Source organism: Fusarium mangiferae, assembly GCF_900044065.1.
Source record: "Fusarium mangiferae strain MRC7560 genome assembly, contig: FMAN_scaffold003, whole genome shotgun sequence".
Classification (NCBI taxonomy): domain Eukaryota; kingdom Fungi; phylum Ascomycota; class Sordariomycetes; order Hypocreales; family Nectriaceae; genus Fusarium; species Fusarium mangiferae.
Genome location: NW_024573923.1, coordinates 3,513,580 through 3,533,461, shown reverse-complemented (window position 1 = coordinate 3,533,461; position 19,882 = coordinate 3,513,580). Strand labels below are relative to the sequence as shown.

General features: G+C 49.2%; 9 protein-coding genes across 9 annotated transcripts; 4 read left to right on the top strand and 5 right to left on the bottom strand.

Moving 5' to 3' along the window:
* Positions 1–1,188: 1,188 nt before the first annotated feature.
* Positions 1,189–1,683, bottom strand: FMAN_04014 (uncharacterized protein; the record flags this gene model as incomplete). The annotated part of the gene is made up of 2 exons (XM_041829328.1): positions 1,189–1,268; positions 1,320–1,683. The coding sequence occupies 2 exons, from the start codon at positions 1,681–1,683 to the stop codon at positions 1,189–1,191; spliced, it is 444 nt and encodes a 147-aa protein (XP_041680102.1).
* A 2,502-nt stretch (positions 1,684–4,185) lies between these two features.
* On the bottom strand, positions 4,186–6,718 carry FMAN_04015 (uncharacterized protein; the record flags this gene model as incomplete). Its single annotated transcript, XM_041829327.1, has 19 exons — positions 4,186–4,198; positions 4,251–4,320; positions 4,396–4,481; positions 4,540–4,569; positions 4,624–4,786; positions 4,858–4,861; positions 4,914–5,069; positions 5,120–5,245; positions 5,292–5,347; positions 5,398–5,437; positions 5,487–5,556; positions 5,605–5,642; positions 5,698–5,741; positions 5,794–5,933; positions 5,986–6,051; positions 6,107–6,110; positions 6,164–6,172; positions 6,250–6,368; positions 6,426–6,718. 19 exons carry the CDS (start codon positions 6,716–6,718, stop codon positions 4,186–4,188), a joined length of 1,527 nt encoding a protein of 508 aa, XP_041680101.1.
* A 1,372-nt stretch (positions 6,719–8,090) lies between these two features.
* FMAN_04016 (uncharacterized protein) lies at positions 8,091–8,654 on the top strand (the record flags this gene model as incomplete). The annotated part of the gene is made up of 4 exons (XM_041829326.1): positions 8,091–8,135; positions 8,226–8,364; positions 8,424–8,471; positions 8,527–8,654. The coding sequence occupies 4 exons, from the start codon at positions 8,091–8,093 to the stop codon at positions 8,652–8,654; spliced, it is 360 nt and encodes a 119-aa protein (XP_041680100.1).
* Positions 8,655–8,768: 114 nt separating this feature from the next.
* On the bottom strand, positions 8,769–9,730 carry FMAN_04017 (putative uracil phosphoribosyltransferase FUR1; the record flags this gene model as incomplete). Its single annotated transcript, XM_041829325.1, has 5 exons — positions 8,769–8,820; positions 8,870–8,886; positions 8,945–9,099; positions 9,165–9,523; positions 9,579–9,730. 5 exons carry the CDS (start codon positions 9,728–9,730, stop codon positions 8,769–8,771), a joined length of 735 nt encoding a protein of 244 aa, XP_041680099.1.
* Positions 9,731–10,719: 989 nt separating this feature from the next.
* FMAN_04018 (uncharacterized protein) lies at positions 10,720–13,126 on the top strand (the record flags this gene model as incomplete). Its single annotated transcript, XM_041829324.1, has 2 exons — positions 10,720–12,834; positions 12,887–13,126. 2 exons carry the CDS (start codon positions 10,720–10,722, stop codon positions 13,124–13,126), a joined length of 2,355 nt encoding a protein of 784 aa, XP_041680098.1.
* Positions 13,127–14,030: 904 nt separating this feature from the next.
* On the top strand, positions 14,031–14,747 carry FMAN_04019 (putative ras-related GTP-binding protein; the record flags this gene model as incomplete). Its single annotated transcript, XM_041829323.1, has 3 exons — positions 14,031–14,082; positions 14,177–14,445; positions 14,508–14,747. The coding sequence occupies 3 exons, from the start codon at positions 14,031–14,033 to the stop codon at positions 14,745–14,747; spliced, it is 561 nt and encodes a 186-aa protein (XP_041680097.1).
* A 1,371-nt stretch (positions 14,748–16,118) lies between these two features.
* FMAN_04020 (uncharacterized protein) lies at positions 16,119–17,833 on the top strand (the record flags this gene model as incomplete). The annotated part of the gene is made up of 8 exons (XM_041829322.1): positions 16,119–16,187; positions 16,267–16,731; positions 16,787–16,877; positions 16,925–17,029; positions 17,077–17,288; positions 17,339–17,370; positions 17,418–17,569; positions 17,622–17,833. The coding sequence occupies 8 exons, from the start codon at positions 16,119–16,121 to the stop codon at positions 17,831–17,833; spliced, it is 1,338 nt and encodes a 445-aa protein (XP_041680096.1).
* Positions 17,834–17,924: 91 nt separating this feature from the next.
* Positions 17,925–18,748, bottom strand: FMAN_04021 (putative inosine triphosphate pyrophosphatase; the record flags this gene model as incomplete). The annotated part of the gene is made up of 6 exons (XM_041829321.1): positions 17,925–18,018; positions 18,066–18,099; positions 18,149–18,185; positions 18,237–18,381; positions 18,434–18,507; positions 18,578–18,748. The coding sequence occupies 6 exons, from the start codon at positions 18,746–18,748 to the stop codon at positions 17,925–17,927; spliced, it is 555 nt and encodes a 184-aa protein (XP_041680095.1).
* Positions 18,749–19,105: 357 nt separating this feature from the next.
* On the bottom strand, positions 19,106–19,810 carry FMAN_04022 (putative FAP7-involved in the oxidative stress response; the record flags this gene model as incomplete). Its single annotated transcript, XM_041829319.1, has 3 exons — positions 19,106–19,301; positions 19,384–19,529; positions 19,622–19,810. 3 exons carry the CDS (start codon positions 19,808–19,810, stop codon positions 19,106–19,108), a joined length of 531 nt encoding a protein of 176 aa, XP_041680094.1.
* Positions 19,811–19,882: the final 72 nt, after the last annotated feature.

Sequence of the window (19,882 nt, the reverse complement as noted above, 5' to 3'; positions counted from 1 at the left end):
GTGTGTGAACCGTTGGAGAGATGGTACTGGTGAGAGAGTGGTTGGAGGGGCGAAATAATTTCAATCTTTGTGTGCAGCAGCTTAGGTCTAAGCGACGGATTGATCGAAAAGTCGCGGTCCAATTGTTCTTCCGGCGCTAAAGCTTTGTGGGATCGAAAAATAATGGACTGGAGGGCAAGAACGACCACATCACGTGCCTTCCGTTTGAAATTTTACTACTGGAGGGTACGTACTTGAAGCTAGCCACAGCCCAGCCAGCCACAGCCACAATAGTCTCTTTTCAAGTCTACCTACCTTAGTACCTAGGTAGGGGAGGAAAGAAAACACAGGTCCTCGATTTTAGATGACAAAAAGACTTAGGTAATATAGCCTAAGATTAGGATGACTTTTGCTACGTTTATTTTGATACCTTATAGCCAGCTTCGCTGTTTTCTTGCCTCCTGAGGTCTACCTTGGCCCACAGGCATGGACGGTTAACTCTTGTCCTACCAAGACCCTCTGCTTACAATGGATGCTGTCATCAGAGTCTCTATTCAAGGAACCGACAGCCAAAGTATGTCATAGTTTATGTTGTTTCATCACATCTGATAACCAAGATTTGTTACAACTTATGAATTATGATATGTTTCAGGGAGATGTATATAATTTTTATCTGTTTTCTTTGTGTTTTAGCAGAGCTCGTCCAACTGGATGGATCTGAGCGTCTTTCTTTCTGTCAATGAATGGGTCCTGGGATTCACCCAGACCGTTCTGTTCTGTTGTTGGTCCCCCTTCCACTCCACCTTTCTAAAAGGTGCAGCTATTCCTTATTCATTCATTTATCGTGTACAGCTCGTTTTCAGTGTCCGCTTCTCTTCTACCAAGAAGCCTTTCACCTTTATCCACCCAGCCTAGTCCTAGGGCGCAATCAGCCAGCCACAGCCTCATTTATTCCAGTCTCATATTGGTAAAAGCCCGGTGTGTTTGTGTTTGTGGTTGTTGGCCGATGATGCGTTTCTGATCCCTTGGTTCCAATGGCCTCGCTGTCCCTTGCTCCTCTTTGAGCCGTCAGCGAAGGCCTCCACCATCTCATTGAGAGTGTGGCCGTGCTGGATGAGCGACTATTGATGTCGCTCTGTCGTAGTAATGTTGTTTTCCTTTTTCGGTTCGAGGCCATCTGGCTCCTCTCACCCTCTTTCCCGTCGCACTTCAGTCATCTGAGTCCTTGTTCATGTCCTCTTGGCTGTCCCTGTTCCATTCCTCAAAGCTAGGAAAGCTAAAGTAATAACCTTGATTGATGTTAGTATCAACTAGTGTACAGAAGTTGATGTTAGACGTACCAGATGGTGAGTCGACCATCACGACGGATTGGCCTCCTGGGCTGCTGGAGGGCGAATGCTCTCGGTCGTCACGGCAGATTGAGATGGGCTCGGCGTGGCGTGAGACTGAACCTGGAGTCGAGGCTTCTGGAGATGGCGAGTAGACGGCAACACGGTTGAGGAGATCAGTTGCTCTTTGTGGTGAACCAGGGCCAGCGAATGAACCTCTGATGGCATTTGAAGCAGTAATTGAAGGTTCCGTTGCACTAGAGCGAAGAAGTCGTGGTCTTGTGCGGTTGGAGTTTGTGTTTGAGGATGATGATGACGACGAGTCTCGCCTATGAGCCCTCACCGAACTTCGACTGTCTCGTATGTAAGAGGCCATTGTGTATATCAGATGTGTTGATTGTTGAAGGCTGAAAGTTGTATGTGCATTAAAATAGGTAAGTTGGAAAGATGGTTTCACATTTGAGAAGAATGACAAGAAAGTGAAAGAGACTTTGGATGGATGGGAAGAGCTGGCAGTAGCTCGAATAAGTATGTACATAGAGACAAATATCAAGGCATCCACATCCACATCCACATCCACACACAACATCAACCACCTCCTCGTGTACATGTGGTAGAGCTACCACGGCTGCGGTTAGACCAGGCGGGTAAGCTAAGTAAGGTAATAAACAAGGGTGCCATTGCATTGGGGACGTGTGCGTGCGTGTGCGCTTCGCTGCACAGCAAGTCATCATTACAGTAACAACAAGCTTTGGAGTTGGCCGACATGGGTACCGCTCCCTCTCCGAACCTCTCTCTCTCTCGGTACAGGTACATCTTGTACAGGGAGCCTCTAACTACGCGCAGTATTCGGCCATTCAGAGGTTAGACTCTTTGGCATCACGCAACGATGGGGTCCTCGATTCGTGATCGAAAAAGGCCGCAGTCCAGGTAACAGACCAGGCTCATACTCTCAGAATAGTAAAAGAGTCTTTTTTTTTTCGTCTGCTTGCCACTTGTCGGCTCATCGCTGCATCTGGTTGCCAACACCAACCCATCTTCCACTCGCTGGTTTTGGTGCGTGTCTCCTGGTGTATGGCCCAGAATCCTGGTCTTTGTCCCCCTGGGCCTTTTTGGCTAGGGACGCGGGCCCCGGGGACTGCAGGCGGGTTTCCCGTGCAGGCATATGCGGGGGTCTCCAAGCCTGTAAAGCCAGTGATGACTCGCCCTGCTGAGGCACTCGTCTATTCGGGCCTGGCGGAACGTGGATAGTGGAATGGGTAGACCTAGGGCACTTCTGGCGGTAAGGCAAAATTATGGGAATACCTGTCGGAGCTACTGTCGCATTGCTACCCAACAGGTCGTCAAGATGCATACCGCTTAGGAAGACGAAACGCTGTATTGTTTGTTTTCCTTGGAATGGGATCAAACTTGAGAATTGGCATTGCATCTGAGTGAACTCTATATGCCATGTATTGCATCGATCGAAAATACGCGTCCATGACACTATTCACCAACCCTCGCTTGGATACTAAGTTAACTAGAACGAAAAGCCATCCGTTAGGCCAAGGCTCTCTAGCGTATCGGTCTCCCTTTTGATGGTGTATAGTCGAGAGCGTTTCTGGATGGGGGCTGGATCTTTGGATGTGGGTTGGGTTACAAGCAAGCAGGATGATGGGTTTGTGATGCGATGCCATTTAGAAACGGAATATTATTCACCGTGATGAGCATTCTGTTAGACAATCATTACCTTGACCATCACCTATGGATGGCCTCGTACCTGATGAACATGAATGAACCATGGCCAAGATCATTGATGTACACGTTAATCACCTGGGGCAATTAATCCACCCAGTTCGGCAATAAACATGGCACAACATGGAACTGCATGGCATGGCACGGCATGGCAGCATACCATAGCATAGCATAGCATGGTGATGGATCGTTGATCGTCTTCTCGGGCCGGGGTAAGCAACCTTCGGAGGTTTTCTTTTGATAGCAGCAGAGTCAATTCAGTTCAAGGCGACTGAGTTATCTATGGTACCTTGGGTATTAATCTCTTCCGGCTCGTGCCTCACATCGCATTTGACTGACCCGACCCCTTGCCCTTGGCTCATGCTCATGCTCGTGACCACAAGACGTGCTCTACACGTGTACAGACATCGACAGAAGCGACTCCATTCTCACACATACAATCATACATGGGTGCCTTATCATACTGTACCGTACCGTGCAAGGTTAAGGTTGTATCGGTGTTCGGTAAATGCTCCTTTAGTCGGATACGGTGTCGGAGTCAGAAAAATATGCAATTACAACTGATTAAAAACGGTCCTTGTGACTTGTGACCGCCTCACCGATTCCATTAGGAACAACCTACGGAGTACGGACGGGCCTCGAAAGGTGGATATTCAATTCATTCGGCACTATCTATCCTGGCCCATCATCCCCTTACTAACGTTAGTAGGGTAGGGTAGGCTTCCATTCCGAGTTCCACTCACTATCCGGTGTCAGTCACTCTACATCTTCAAATCTCGCAACCTCTACAGCATGCACAACCTTGCTAGCAACTCCCTCCTGGACGCGCTTAAACTCGAAAACGGATGCTCCCAACGGTCTTCTCTCACTGTATCCAACCCATCAACTGCCCTGTATGACCTGCCACCTTGACCGGGTACCTCGTTCGGGACACTCAGCCCCAACAACACGGATGAATGGTACCGTGGCATCGTCGCCATCGTATGGATTCTGAGCAATCATCATCCTTCCCCCACGCAAAACGGCTCAGACCGACCTGCAGTAACCTGCAAACTTGGGAAGCTGCTGACGCACCCCGCGACCCTCTGCGCCACGTCCCTGCTGTATGTACATACAGCTCGAGCCCGTATCTATCCGGTTTCGTTTAATGATCGAAGCTGCCACAATCATCAGTCTTTGCTCCTGACAGTCGGATTGGACAGTACTCACTCTTCCCATATTCTTCCCTGGACTGCCTGGAGCTCTTCGGTAGTCATACGTTTACCAGTGGTGAAATAGCCTTCATCTCCGTTAGTGTCCGCCTTGGTTATAGAGCTGGGGCCTCATCTCGTCGGCCGGCTCTCATTTCACTTACCAGCTGTAATCTTGGCGTCAATTTCGACTCGCGAGTCAGCGGGTATCAGTTCTTCTGGAAGCTCGACCCTCTCATGGATAGGAATTCTGAAATCATGTTAATCTCGCATCAAAAATTAACAAGACCGGCTCATCATCAGCTTACCCTTGTCCGACAATCGCATCATGCTTCATGCTAGAGATATGTCAGCTGTCAATTCCTCAACGTGTTCGACTCTCAGGCGCTCACTTGCTCATGCTAAGCATCCTGTCAATCTTCTTGATGCCCAGCCAGTGCAGGATATCCGGCATGAGAGCCTGGAATCGCATGTCCTTGACACCTGCAATGTTCTCGGTCCTCTTGAAATAGTCTGATGCGCGATCGGCTCCGCGTTTACGGGCGTTGTAGACCACTACCCCAGAATTAGTACCCCAGATCTGCGCGACGGCTGCTTCTCCGAATCTTGAGGGATTTCTTCCTTACAATACTGGGAAAATAGTTAGATTTGCTTCTGTGAGTTGTGATCAGGCAACACTTACCTTAGTGACCTCTCCCAACGCACGGCCTTCCTTTCTGAAGTAGATGACAACACCACTGCCACCATTCTGAGCCTCTTTGACGGCTTCCTCGATACCAAAGATCAAGTAAGGACGGCAAGTGCAGATATCAGATCCGAACACGTCGCTACCGTTGCACTGCAGAACACGGTGAGTTCGTGGTCTTACACAAAGTCGGGGAATCATACCTCGTCGTGGATTCGCAGAGACAGTCGAACCGATTCATCCGACATCTTGGCTGGATCTCCGAAGCAGTACACAGTGAGACCGCCAATCGGAGGAAGGAATACTTTGATGTCTCCGCGGGTGATAAGCTTGAACGTGTTAGCAGTGAGATCTTCCGGCACAAAGCTTGCTTACCTCCGGGTAGCTTCCTCCTGTGTGCTCAAACAGGGAACGTCGTAGGGTGGCCTCGTCTTTGTCATGTTAGTTGTTATACAACATCAAGCAATGACTGTATACTTACCGATTCCGAATCGCTCTGCCACACCGGGGAGGTACCAGACCTAGAGCGTGAGGTCAGACTTGCTTTGACTACTTGTGCTGGGAACATACTGGTTCAACGGCAAACTTGGTGACAGCCAGTTCACCCTGATCATTCAGGCAAACCTTGCCATCGGGTACCCTACAAAGGTCAGCTTGTATTACGAGAATAACAGAAGAGCGAACTTACAGTCTGCCGGCCTTGACACTCTCGGCAAGTTCAGGAAGCTGATAAGAATGTTAGCGACAGCTATTTCATCTGCTAGTCGATCCAAACACCGACCTTCATATGAGCCTTGGTGATAGCAATGGTTGGTCGAATATCGACTAACGAAGCCGTCAGTAACACCGTTTTATCAATTGCTATCACAATTCGTACCGTTGTCCTTCTCGATGGTGTCCTTGAACAGCCAAGGAGCGAGATGTCCCCAGGGGTCCATGGCAACAATCTTCTTGGGGTCTCCCCATTGAGGGAAAGGGCCAATGTTCGCGGCCGGCTCGGTGTTGGTGAAGTCGGGACTGTGAAGGCAGCGTTAGTTATGGATTTTCGGATTGGATACAAAGGACATACCGGTGGTCGGCGTTCAATTCGTTGCTGGCGACGGCGAGGGCATAGTAGATCGAGTACGAACCACCACTAACCACTTGTTTAGCATAGTTCCTCTCGAAATCAACGTTGATTGATAACTCACTGGGCTAGACAACACGGTTAACGAATGGATACATCAGTAAAGGGGGACATAACAAACCTCCAACGGCTAAACGCAAGTTACGAAAGTCAGTAACACTAACTAACACACATGCATCACAGACGCGGACGGACGGACGGACGAACCATTACGACGTCGAATAGTAGAAGCAGCCCTTGAAACTACGATAGGGCCACGCTTAACGGGGTCTTGATTCCCCCAGTCCATGGGCAAAGGATTAATTCCAATCTGCTTGGGGTAAGTCCTAGTTACCTTGTGTGAGCAAACAGTGTTAGTGGAGCTTGTACACAGGAATCCTCACGTCAGAATAATACGCGATGTGAATCCTTGCTGCTGGCGCTGGTCGGGTGAGGGAAGCGCAGGAGCTTTCAATTTGTCTCCAGAGGCAGCAGGAACTTCTACCGAAGGCGTTTCACCCTCATTGTCATCTTCACGAGAACCTGGCTCAAGGATGGCGTTCTTGCCAGCATCTCCACCTGATTCTTCGATCGATCTACCAGAAAGCGATTCGACCGCGTTCACTAGAAGAGCCTGCGTGCGCTGAATCTCCTGTAGAGCTTCCAGCATGCTGGATTGCTGATCGTCAGACGCCATGATGATGGCGGTAGACGTAGACGTGGGGTTGAGTGCGGATCTCTAGGGTAGACTGTGTTGCAAATGTGAGGTTGCGATATGTGTCGCAGAGGAGTCGATATGATACAGTTCAAGAAAAGAAAGAGAAGGAGAGTTTACTTTTCAGAAAGGAAGGAAGAGAAAAACATGGAGAGTGACCGGAACAACAGGAAGAGCGGTCGGAGAAAGCCATCCATGGTGACACATGCCTTGCAACGGGGTCGTCATGAGCAGGGGGAGCTGTAGCACATCCCCGACCTCCAAAGACTTCAGATAGCACATAAATTGCAGATATCAAGATCCGTATCACCCTAACTGTGCTACTCTAACCTCATGTGTCACCTTCCAAGGTCAGCAGATCAACGGGAGAGGCCCCTATACAATCATAACTTTCAAGTAACGGGCCGCCGTAATCGGGCTAGCTACCAAGTCAAGTAAAGGAGAGAGGAGAGGGGAGCTCTCCCAACAAGGAGCAGTCATGATAGCCAGTGACTGACCTGCGTCTATCAGCATGGAATTGACAGTTCACGATTCGCTGATAAGAGACCACATGATAAGACGGCACGTTCAAAAGTCTCAAGCCTCAATCCCCACCGGCCAGGCCAGGGGAGCTACCCCGCCAAATCGGAGGGGAATCCCCCTGCGTTTAGTCGTCAGCGCCCAAACTCAAGGTGAAGGACAAGGTGACGGTGTAGAAGGTGATGGTCAGGAGAATATGCAAGGAAGATGCTTCCGTTTTTAGTGAGGTTGTCTCTCTAGTCATTGGTTGGTTTGTTTGAGTTGGTTGTTTGCTCATGTCTCTGACTGTTTTCTCATTTACTCACTTGTCTTTGTCTGTCGATGGTCACACACCCAACACGCATCCATCCATTGATACGGCATCAACGAACAAAGGACCCTCTAAATTAACCCATGCAATCCTGATATCAATGCTCTCCAAGCTTATCCTCTTATCCTCATTCTTCTAGTCCGATAAGGATCGCCTTCGCGGAATCCGGCGTTCACATATAGAATCACGGAGGTCGCCGGGAGGCGGGGGCGGGGCAATAGGGCTTGTCTCCCCGCTTGATGCATGCACTAGAAACACGCCCTACCGTCCAACTGCCGCACTAACAGAGCCCAAACCCGCTTGTTAGACAGTGAGCACGTGCAATGCGACAAACAGAGTTTCTCTTGCTGATAAGATAACGAACCAAACGAAACATCCCTGACTGGCGCCTTGTTTCCTGCGACTGCCCTGGGCTGCCTAGTCTAGCCCAAAGCTTGACATCAGCAAATTCACTATCATCTTTTTTCCCCGTTTCGCGTTTCTTCTCGTTCCGGTCGCGCACGAATCGCGGAACTCACAGACATCATGGGCAAGCGCAAGTCCTCAAGCAAGCCCATGGGGCCCAAGAAGGTCCGTCTTCCAAGCCGATCCCTTGTCATTTCATTTTCGTATTCTCTGTCTTAGGGGGGCCCTGGGGCTTTTGCGCTCACACTAATCCAGAAAGATCCCCTTCCTACCACTTTCGCATGCCTCTTCTGTAACCACGAAAACTCGGTTTCGGTCAAGCTGGACAAGAAGGCGGGTGTCGGACAACTCGACTGCCGTGTCTGCGGACAAAAGTTCCAATGCGCGGTCAACTGTACGGCTTCCACGGACTCTCCTTTGCCTCCGGCGCATTGTGTGCTAACTTTGCGACAGATCTGTCTGCGGCGGTTGACGTTTACGGTGAATGGGTTGATGCAGCAGGTCAGTCTACAATATCCCTTCTACGACTCCATCGACAATCTCTAACAACTTGTAGACGCCGTCGCCAAAGAGGACAACGCGGAGCCTGGCTACACTGGCACATCTCGAGCAGGAGCTGGACGAGGTAACCGAACGGCGGTCGATGAAGACGACGACGAGCACTACGGAGAGGATGACTATTAATCGTTTCTTTTATGCGCCTTGTATCAATACCAAGACTTGTTACACCCATGACTCGACGACCCCTTTCTATGCGCCTACGACTCGGGATATATAACCTTTGCGATGACTCCTTTCTCAGATGGTGTAAAATCTGTCTCCAAAGTCTCCCAAGCCAGGAACGATATAACTGTTGATTGGTCAGCACATCATGTGTCATCGGAGTTGAGCTTCCATACTTCTTCTCGTCGAGACCCTAGAAATGTCCGGTTAGCCGTTACGTTGCGACGGTGAATGCAGGCGGTGTGACAAACCTCATCGATGAAAGCCGTCACGACCCTCAAGCGGGGGAACTTGGCGGAGAAGTTCTTGACACCCTCGGGGCTTGCAATCAAGTTGAGGAACAGGATGTGCTCCTCAGGAACGCCCCTGGCCTTGAGAACCTGAACTGCCATGGTAGCAGAGCCACCTGTATATCAGCGTTAGACGGATTGCGACACGAAAGACATGTGAAATGGGATATCGTGCGCGTACCAGTAGCAAACATAGGATCCAAAAGAAGCACCCATCGGTCAGCAATATCCTCGGGCAGCTTATCGTAGAACAGCTTGGGCTGGGCCGTCTCTTCGTCACGCTGGATCAAGATCTTTCCAATACGAACAGAGCGGCAGCAGTCACGGAGACCCTGCTCCATAGCCTCGCCAGCTCTCATGATGGATACTCCGCAGATCTTGCCCTGGAACATGAGACCATTGTAATTTCGGCCAATGGGTGTAGTGACAGTGTGCTCAATGACAGGCAAGTGGTTGAGACCCTCCTCAACTAGCAATCGAATGATTCGGTTGGAGTAGAAGATGAAGTCTGCTCTCTCGGTCTCCTTGCTACGAATTTTCCTGGACGATTCTCAGCTCCGAGGTTTGGGTGGCCCAATTAGGGAGGTGGACATACGACAGTAGGGCAATGAGCTGAGGGGTCTGCGATAGAACATGGACATTGTCTAGCTTGACATCGACAGAGACGGTGGCACTGGGCTTCTGCTGGTGAGCGCGGTACGAGGGACCGACGGGTGTCGTGTGAGTATCTTGAGTCTTGTCCGCCATGTTAGCTGCTGTTGTTGTTAGTGTTTGAGGTGGTGTAAGAAGTCAGCGGTGATGGCGGGGTTGAAGTAAAGCTCAGATATTTCCAGTGGGCGAGCGGAGTACAATCGTAGGTATAACCTAGAAAGAGGTTGAAGAGCAAAATGAAAGAGGTTTAGGTATAAGATTGAATGAATTGAAAGGCGGAGAGAAGAGCTCGGCATCAACTAGAGCTCTCGAGGATAAGACAAGTCGGTAGCCCTGCATTGCCCGCTTGCTATGCTCAATCGTATTGGTCTTGCATATGCTTAAAACGGGGATGCAAATCGGCCGGCGGCGCCTGGACCCTACCCTGCGATACTCACAAAACCGGAGGAGACCGCACTCACTCTAGTCACTGCATGACAGTGGCATGGGCGTGGATTCATGATAGCAGCAGTGGAGATGAGAATGGATATCCAATGGTATAGAGAATGGAGATGGGATGAGAACAATAGAAGTGGCGCATCAGAAGCCATTTAACAAAAATGCACTCTATGCAATTAATTTACTTTAATTGTTCTTTGTTACTATAGAGTAATGTTCTTCTATTGAACGTGTTTCTGTTTTTAGCTCTCTCTACCTAGGTACCTATTGACAGCCGAAATGCGACCCAAGCTTTTGTGCTAAACACGGCACTGCAGCCGCAGTCTAGCCTTTCAACATTTCATTGATGAATCCATCCACCCTGACAGTGATTCAATGTGAAAGATCTTCAGCTTTATTATTCATCTATTGTGCTCGCTTTCCTTTTATCGTCCTTTTTTTTTGCAACTGCATCCGTGGTAACGCGCCGCATTATTTGTCCCTTTATTTGCCGGCGTGTTGAAACAACCTGCCACTAACGGGTGCGACTTACCTCCACAACCATCTGTATCGTTTTATCTTATCCCTTCAACTTCCAACAACCTCATTATATGATATAAACCCACCACTCCAACCGTCGCGTTCTGCTCATAGGACTGTAGCACACTATGGCTTCACGAAACAGCTCGACAGCTTCAGTCCCGCGCAAGGTGATGACGTATGGCAAACCTGTGCGCAAGCGTTTCATGCGCGACGCGATGCCATTCAAACCCACGGAGTCGTTCACTGCACCGAGCAGCCGCCCTGATTCTGCCGCCCCAGTCGCGAAGCCGTCAAAACCGTCGCTACCGAGATCGACATCGGAGCCAACTCCAAAACACGTTGTTGAGAAGCGACCCGATGAACCCGCTGGCGCGAAAGCCGGAGATGATCAGAAACCAAAACCACGCGATGCGACGGACACGAGAAAAAGAAAGCGCATAGAAGCTGCGCCTTCTGAACCAATTGAAGCAGAAACAAAACCGAAACAAATGAAGCCTGCGACTACACTACCAAAGCGACCTGTAGCTGGAGCCTCTGAAAATGAGACCAAAGCCAGCGCTCCTCCTCCCCAACTACCAGTTTCAAAGAAGAGTCCAAAAAGTTCGAATGTTCGATCTAGACCCCTCCCTCGAAGCAAATCCGATATCCCAACCTCAAAACTCAGCTCAAGTGCGGCGCAATCAACGGCTAAGGACCGCGATGACGAATCACCGAGACCGAAGAAACGACGACCGCGATTGATTGACAGGCTGGCGGCTCAGCGGGCAGAAAGTTCAGGGTCGGAAGACTCGGCTTCCGAAGAAGAGAAGCCCAAATCACAATTACCCCTGAATAGCGGTACAGATAGTGGAGGTGCGACTCCCTCTCAACAATCACAAAACAACTCCCAAAACCATTCCCAAGACTCTACCATACGACCTAGAAACCGCACTGCGGTTGCACTCAAAAGTCGAAGAGTCAAGTTCACGTATGGCCAATCTCGATCCATCCTGACTGAGTCTTCCTCGAAGCTCAGCGAGCCCAGCCAGGAAAAGCCCATGACGGTGGAAGAAGAGCTGGATGCGCTTCTCGCTACGCCCCCCGAACCCACCAACGCTGATCCATTTGCCATGGACGACTCCGATGATGCCGACGGAGACGGAGGTACACGACCTGCTATCAAGAGCGTTCATGAACTACGGAGAGCTGGAGCCAACAATCGCTTTGCCGATGAGATGGAGGACCTGCTTGCTCGGATAGGAACACCTGGAAGCTCTTCATCTTCATTGAGGAGAGGGGCACTCCTGGAGCTTTCTCAGAAGCTACAAAACAAGGACTTTATCAGCCAATTCCGGGATCACGCAACTCGCGATAAAGTCGCAGCAAACATTGGTCAAGAACAGGATATCATTTGCGGATTCGCCTTGTCAGCCGTTCTTGTGTCGTTTCTCCATTTCAGTCCAGCAGCCCACCTCTTGCAACAGCTTGTTGATGACGGACTGGGACAAATGCTCTCTGTCCTTTTACGGGTGCCTGAAGACATTGACGAACTCGCGTCAGGGAGACTGAGGCTCGCCAAGACGACGAGAGCCTCTCTGAGCGAGGTCAAGACTACGCTCAAGAAGATGAATATTTGGCATGGCCGTCGCCCCGAGAAGCTCTCTCCTCAAACTCTTGCACTTCAACTGCTGAACGTTGTGTGCCAACGAATCGATGCGACGCACTCATCAGTAGTTGTCAAGGACGTGGAGGACGATCTTGAGACCATCCTGTCCCATTGTACGAGTACAAGCCCTAGAACCGATGCAGCGACTGCTCTCATTATATCAATACTGGAGTCACAATCAGGACTGGCGATGAACGATGCCAATGAAGTCACATGGATTGCGCAGCAATCGCATCAAGTGGCACGTATTCTCGAGAACAGCCTCCAGCAATGGCCAGATAAGCTCGGAAACATCGAAGTAGCGATTCTCAAGCTCTCGATCAACATGTCCAACACGACTCACGGTGCGGCGGCCTTTAGTGATGTGATCCTGCTATCGAGTCTATCGAAATGCATTCTATCTGGCTTCAAATCGGCCCTGGACGCTATGAGCAACCGACGTCTGAAGGAGGAGACTTATGATGGGCTCCTTCTAGTGCTCGGTATGACGATCAATATACTAGAACACTGCGCTCCCGCCCGTGAGAACATCACCGGGGCGCAGCTGGACGGCCTGGTGAAGGTATACTTACAGAATCAGGCCTTGATGCTAGAGGTAAGTTTGCTCGTTGGTGCTGACATATCTGAAACTGACAATGATGTTATAGGCCGATTCTGTAGAGAAGTCGAAGCTGGGCGTGGCATTTGGCTACCTTTCCGTCTTGCTAGGCTACTTATCTCTGGAAGACGCAGCCCGGCAACGACTTAAGGAGCAAGCGGGAAGCGAGGGACTCCCAGGTCTTATTGGATCGATCAAGGAATTCATCGGAATGTATAGATCAGTGGACAACAAGGTGACGGAGCTGGAAGGGCTCGTCAACGAATTACAACGACTGCGACGACAATAGTTGATTATATACGCATGGACATGACTTGAGCTAGGGAATGTTTTTGGGACAATGTTCTGAGTATGACTCTCCCTTTTTTTTTCCCTTTTACTTTGTATGACGGATGGACCACAGCCACTTCTGGGCATATTTGCTAGCGAGAGAGTGTATAGATGAGAAGAAGAATCGATACCAGGTCACTGGAAAGACCATATTTGCTGATACTGATACTGAGATTCGCTGTTGCTTCTGTGACAAATGCATGATCTGAGGCTCTTGTTGGAATTATTCCCGGTGCGATTTAGTGCATACTTTACTTGTTGGTGTTGGGTTATGCATCAAGTGAGGAAGACTACTAAGGTAACCAACCATGCAAGTTCACGCGTCACTTACAGGGGAGAGGCAGCACAGTTATGTATCTTTCTCGGGCTGTATGATGCAAAGGGAGGGGGAGGGGCTCCCGTTCTTGTTGGAGTGGAGGGGGGGCTTGCAGTAGGTACATAGAGTTGCAGTTCCTGCCCATCAGGAATGACCTTGGGTTAGTTTGGAAAAAGATGGGCTCCTTTTTTACTGCATTCGAGACCTGTAGCATCTGATCTGAGCTGATTTGATTTGACTGACGTGAGTGCGTGCACCTGAAGTTCCAGGCCCTTTTCCGGATACCATATCACCCCCAGCTGAGGTACCGTACCTTAGGTACTGTACTAAAGTTACACATCATACATTCACCATCGTCATCATCGAGACTCTTTTTTCTCTCTCTTTTTCTTCATCATCTATTTTTGCCGCTGTTGGTCTCAGTTGCTGTACGCCCAATATTTACTCCTTTCGGGCGTGAAAACTCAACTCCAGGTTCAACAAACGCACGCACGCAGTTCGGACGCTGTTTCACTTTTGATTCATTGCCACTCAACGTTGTTGCACGATGCCTTCTCCCAAGCAAAGAAAGGTCGCTATTGTCGGCAGCCGCTCAGTCGGTCAGTATTTCTCAATTTCTTTATTCTTTATTCAACAGATGGCGATTTAATTCCAAATGCTCAATTACGTTTGCTGACGATGGATGCATCGCAGGCAAGTCGTCTCTAGCAGTGCGGTTCGTCGATGGCCACTTCGTCGACAGCTACTATCCTACGATTGAGAATACCTTCAGCAAGATGATCAAGTACAAGGGCCAAGATTACTCAACCGAGATCGTCGACACAGCGGGTCAGGACGAGTACAGCATTCTCAACTCGAAGCACTTTATCGGCATCCATGGCTACATGCTTGTCTACTCAGTATCATCACTGCCTTCCTTCGAAATGGTGCAAGTCATTCGCGAGAAGATCCTCAACCACCTGGTAAGTGCTCCCAGAACCCGAAACAAGCAATGCGTAAGCTGAAGCTGAACCACCAATGTTAGGGCACCGAGTCGGTCCCCATCTGCATCGTTGGCAACAAGAGCGATTTGCGCCCCGAGCAACGACAGGTCACGCCCGAAGACGGACAGAAACTCTCGGAGAAGATACAATGCGGCTGGACCGAGGCGAGCGCGCGATACAACGAGAACGTGGGCAAGGCTTTCGAGCTCTTGATCGGACAGATTGAGAAGTCGCAGAACCCAGGCGAGGCTCCGGCCAAGAGCAATTGCATTCTGATGTAAACAACGATTGCGAATGCTGTTCAAAGAGGCACAATTATCATCTTGCCAGACAATCACGATCGCGATGATGGCGATTCAGTCTTCTCAGGCCGCGGGGCGGTCCACAAGTTCTGACCAGGCCAGGCCGTCCCACGATGGATGGCAGTCACAGTCTCAGTCACAGGGTCACAAGGTGATTCGGGGCTGAGACAACAAGGGCCTTAAATAGGGTGCCCTCTTTTGGTTAAATTCTCCGTTGCTATCTATTGGAAAGGGTGTCAAGTCGTACCATGTCGATGTCTAACTACCAAGCTTTGGTGTGTTATTTTCTTTCTCGTTTTGCCTACCTTAACAACTAGAGTACATGGTTCAAATCAATGGAGGGGTCCAGGTCCAGGTCAGGAGGTTTTGGGATTGGTTGCTTGCTTGCTTACCTACTATTAGAAAATTTCTGTTGTACTGTCCTGCACTATCTGGCTCTGGCTCTGGCTCTGGCTCTGACTCTGACTCTGACTCTGACTGACTGACTTGCTTGGTGAAATGTCCTGATTCATGACCGCTTGAATGACTGACTGATAGAGGAGACTGAGTGACACTTGCAAGGATGTATTGAGCTGCAACTACCGATACGTACCTTGTTTAGAGCGAGTTTCTAGAACAAATCCAAGGCACCAGATTCTCGGTGTCGTTGATAATTGGTTCCCAACAAGTCATGATGCCTTGTTAGTTTGGCTAACTTGCTTAGTTCTTTAAATCCCTCCCTCCCTCCCTCCTCCAGGAGCGGTCTGTCTTGTACTGTACTGCAAGTTACTGTGAGATCCGTTTGGACGGGAACTTGACTCTATTCGGATGGTCCCGCTATACATACAATGCAATAGGGTATCATCCGGGCGCTATCGAGAGATCCGCGGTCTTTGTTGTGGTACTGACGTTGCGCCATGTGGTTTACTGACTTGGCGTTGCTGTATGTATTTGCTGTGTTTGCATTTTGAGTATGTATCCGTAAATAACAGTCCTTAATTACAGTGGTTGGTGTTGTCAAAGCTATAGCTGAATGGTAGCATTTCTTAGGCTGTGCCCTTCCCGTGATTTGACTTTGCATACGCTGTGAGACCCTGGAGACGTGGTACGTGTACCGCCATCACAGCCTCACTCACGGGCTCAGACTGAATCACTCTCACACACGCTCTCTCTCTCTCTCACCGCGCCCAACTCTTTCTTTGTTCTTGACCTTAATCACTCCATCTTTGTTACAGCCAAAACAATTACTGCCTTTGATAACTCATAGACACATAGAACTTTTTCTCTATCTCGCATTTTAAACACTCTCACTTCGCTCCTTAACCCAACCTTCCTCATCCTTCATCTTAATTCATGAAATAATTAACCACCATGTCCAACTCGGATCCTTGCCCTTTCTGCGGCTTCAAGCCGGGCCAAGGCGAATATGAACTCATTCTAGTGTGTCTCTCACCGATCTTTCTTTCTTACCGCTTGCGTTGAGTTTAGCTGAGACTAAGACATTCATCCCCTTGACTAGCACATAGAGCAGCAACACCCAGACGCTGACGGCTCACCACCCGCCACCTCCGGAGACACTATCTCGTGTCCAGAAGGTTGCGGTGAGATCCTTCGGCTGGACGAGCTAGCTTATCATCTCGAGCTTCACGAGCTCGAGGCGCAGGACGCCACACCCGAGCCAGGGCCAGAGCCAGGGCCAGAGCCAGAGACAGAGCCGGAACAAACTCCCGCTGTGGCTCGGAAGCCGGAGCCGTCGTCTAGAGACAGAGACCGGAAGCACAAGAAAGTCAGCCCTATCCAGGCCTGGAAGGACCTCTTTGCCGGGCGTAGCTCTCATGGGAGGGAGAGTAACGGTAGCGGTAGCAGTAGTAGGACACGGCACAAGACCAAGAGAGAGGATGCTGGTATCACCAAGACTACCAGCAGAAGCTCTTCAAGTCGCGATAAAAATAGCGATCGAGCTAAATCCAACGTTCGCCTGGGGGTGAGATATTACATGGTTCCCGATACCTATGATGTAGTGACTAACACGAGAGCAGAAGTCCGATCTTGGCAGATTTGCGCATGAGAGAAAGATGCCCCCTTGGCTCGTAGACCTTCTTAAGGATGAAGGTCAGGTTGTCAATGATGGTTTGTACTATCAAGCAACGTTCCCCAGCAGCAGCTAATGATTTCAGGTGTTCTGCCTGTTCTAAGTCAGCTTCTTGAGCAAAGTCCCTCAACACAGTATGCCTACCTGTGTCACCCTGCAGTACAACATGTTTCCAAATTGAGACGAGAAGGTGAGTCGACAGATGCTGTGTAATCTGAGGTGTCTAACAAGTGACAGGCGGTTTCTGTGGCTATCGAAACATCCAGATGCTCACTTCAAACATCATCGCTGCTTCGAGAGAAGGTTCAAATCACTTTGGGCGCACGTTTCCTTCCATCTTTCAGATCCAAGATCTCATCGAGAATGCTTGGGACATGGGTATCAATGCTCAAGGAAGAGCAGAGACGGGAGGCATCAAGGGGACAAGAAAATACATTGGTACACCAGAGGTATATGATCCTCTCTACTTATATCAAGTCAGTCGACTAACAAGAATCAGGCACAGGCTGTGTTTCTCAGCTTGGAGATACCGTAAGATTACTATTGTGAGAAAACCAACAAGTAACTAACAGTGACAGTTGCTCCGTTCAAGCGTTTAAGGATCAGGAACGCGGCAGGTCGAAACAACGTCTCTTTGAAGCTATCGAAGGATACTTTCGAGGAGGTATCACAAGCGTCGAAGACCGAATTCATCATACAGAATTGCCGCCAATCTATCTACAGCACCCAGGTAAGACTATCTCAAACTATCAGCATGTTCATCAGGCACTAAATGTAGATAGGCCACTCTTTGACAATCGTCGGCTTCGAGAGGCAAATGGACGGGCAGGCGAATCTATTGGTATTCGATCCCAGTTTTCGTGATTCTACAAAGGTCCGAAACCTCATCGGCAGGACAGTTCGTCAGAAGCCCTCTTCGATCGACAGTTTCTTGCAGCCATATCGCCGTGGCTCCCACTACTTTCGCAAGTATAACCAGTATGAAGTACTCTAGTAAGTAATCCTGTCCTTGACTGGGTCTAACCTTTATACTTATAAGACTCTAGCCTCACAAAGTACGCTGCTGTATCATAGTTCACTGCAATCTACTGCTGGTCCTTGAACCAAGCCTGAAGCTTGGCCAGAGCTCGGCCACGGTGGGAGATCTTGTTCTTCTCCGCCTTGTCCATCTCAGCAAAGCTATGAGAGTCAGCAGAGGTCATCGTTCGGTTTCAAACTGTACGTACGTTTGACCCTCATACTCAAAGACGGCATCCCATCCTATTCATATGTCAGCATGTACTCTATGTATTCTTTTCACAGCACATACCGAAATCGGGAGGTCCACGGGGAGGAACAATCTTGCCCTGTATCACATATCAGCACAGTCAGGGTCACTGGACTCGAGAGTTTCTTACTGGGCAACGGCCTTGGAACAGAATGACCTTCTCGTCAGGTCCAGCGCAGTACCCAAAGGTGCAGACAGCCTCAGCGGACTTATCAGTGTAAGCAGCCAACAGGTTGTTCAAGCCCTGATGACCGATCGAAGTCATAAACCACTTGCTTTATAACCATCAGCATTCATATTTCTCAGCGTTTTAGCATCGAATCTCACATGTACGCTCCAGGAAGACCGCTCAGAGCGTTATAGCACAGAGCTGTATCTTCGACCAGCACGGGGCCTTTGACCTGTATTTTATTGTTAAACACGTTCATTTTCTTTGCAGCGTTTGTAGGATAGATAAGATAGTGTACATACCAGATCAGCAGCTCTACGGCACTTTGACTCTGTAACCTCCTCAAGTGTACCCTGAACCTCCTCGAGATCGATAGACTTGCTCAGAACCTCGATTTCAGGCTCGAGAATGGCCTTGACCTCTCGCAACTTGTTGGCGTTGCCAGTGATGAAGTTGACCTTGTGTGCAGCCATTTTGACGTCGTAACGTCCTCTTATTATTCTATAACTTTTGGAAACAGAAGCGGTAGAAATTACGTCGGACTGAAATATGCCTTTGAAAGAGAAATAGCAGCTGAAGATAATCGAGCTGTACGATAGGCTCCCCACTATGACTGTGATCGTCTGTACATGAAAATATGCACTTACTCAGCACGGAACCACCAGTAGAACGATTCATGTCAATTCATAGCCTGCCCTAGGCTTGCATTTAAAAATCTATTTTCACCAACCGAGTCCACGCTTCAAGATATCCCACGCCCATAGCTAAAGACTTTTGTAGTAACCCCTGTAGCAAATAACCATCCCTTTTATGTTGTCTCTGAAGCTTGGTTATTCTTCGTTGTTGTCCTTCTTCCACTGATCAAGCCAAGCCACTATACGATCAATGTTTGTGTCCATCTCATCAGATGTGTTGCTTGTCAATTCAATCACAATTTCCTCATCGAAAGCCTCATGAGCTTCTTGGAGGAGAACTTCCATGATCTCAGAGTCGATGTTTTCTTGGAGCTTGGACTCGGGGTAGTTTCTGAAATACAGAGTCAGTAAATGTGTGGTTCTCTGCTCAAAGCCAAAACGAAATGACAAGAACTGTGTAACGAGCAACATACCTTGTGATAAGGCGATCGTAGTGTGTTGTTGAGTCAACTCGAAGCACAACAACCAGGTCTATCCAGCTCTTGGGGAACAGATCACAGGCGTGCCAGTCAATAATACATCCACCAGCCTTGACATCGTCCTCAATAGCATCTAGTAACTGTAATAATATCAGCATAAATTCTCACCATACTCTCCAGAACTTGTGTTCATCCCCCAAAATCAGTTTTGGATGAGATAATAGTCCCTTACCTTGTCCTCATCCACAATAAAGCTGTGAAACTCATCGTTCCAACCCTCATGACACTCCTTGTCCTTCACAACTTGGTTCACTGAGAGATGGCGCAGTCCAGTTCGCTCCGCGAGAGCCTCACAGTGAGTCGTCTTTCCGACACCGGGCGTGCCCGTAATGATGATATTAGGAAGTTTTCGTGTGGTCATTTTGGCTGCTTTGCTGTCTGTATACAAGGTTGCAGAGATTGATGGGCTCTTCACTTTGGGTAACCCTCAAAA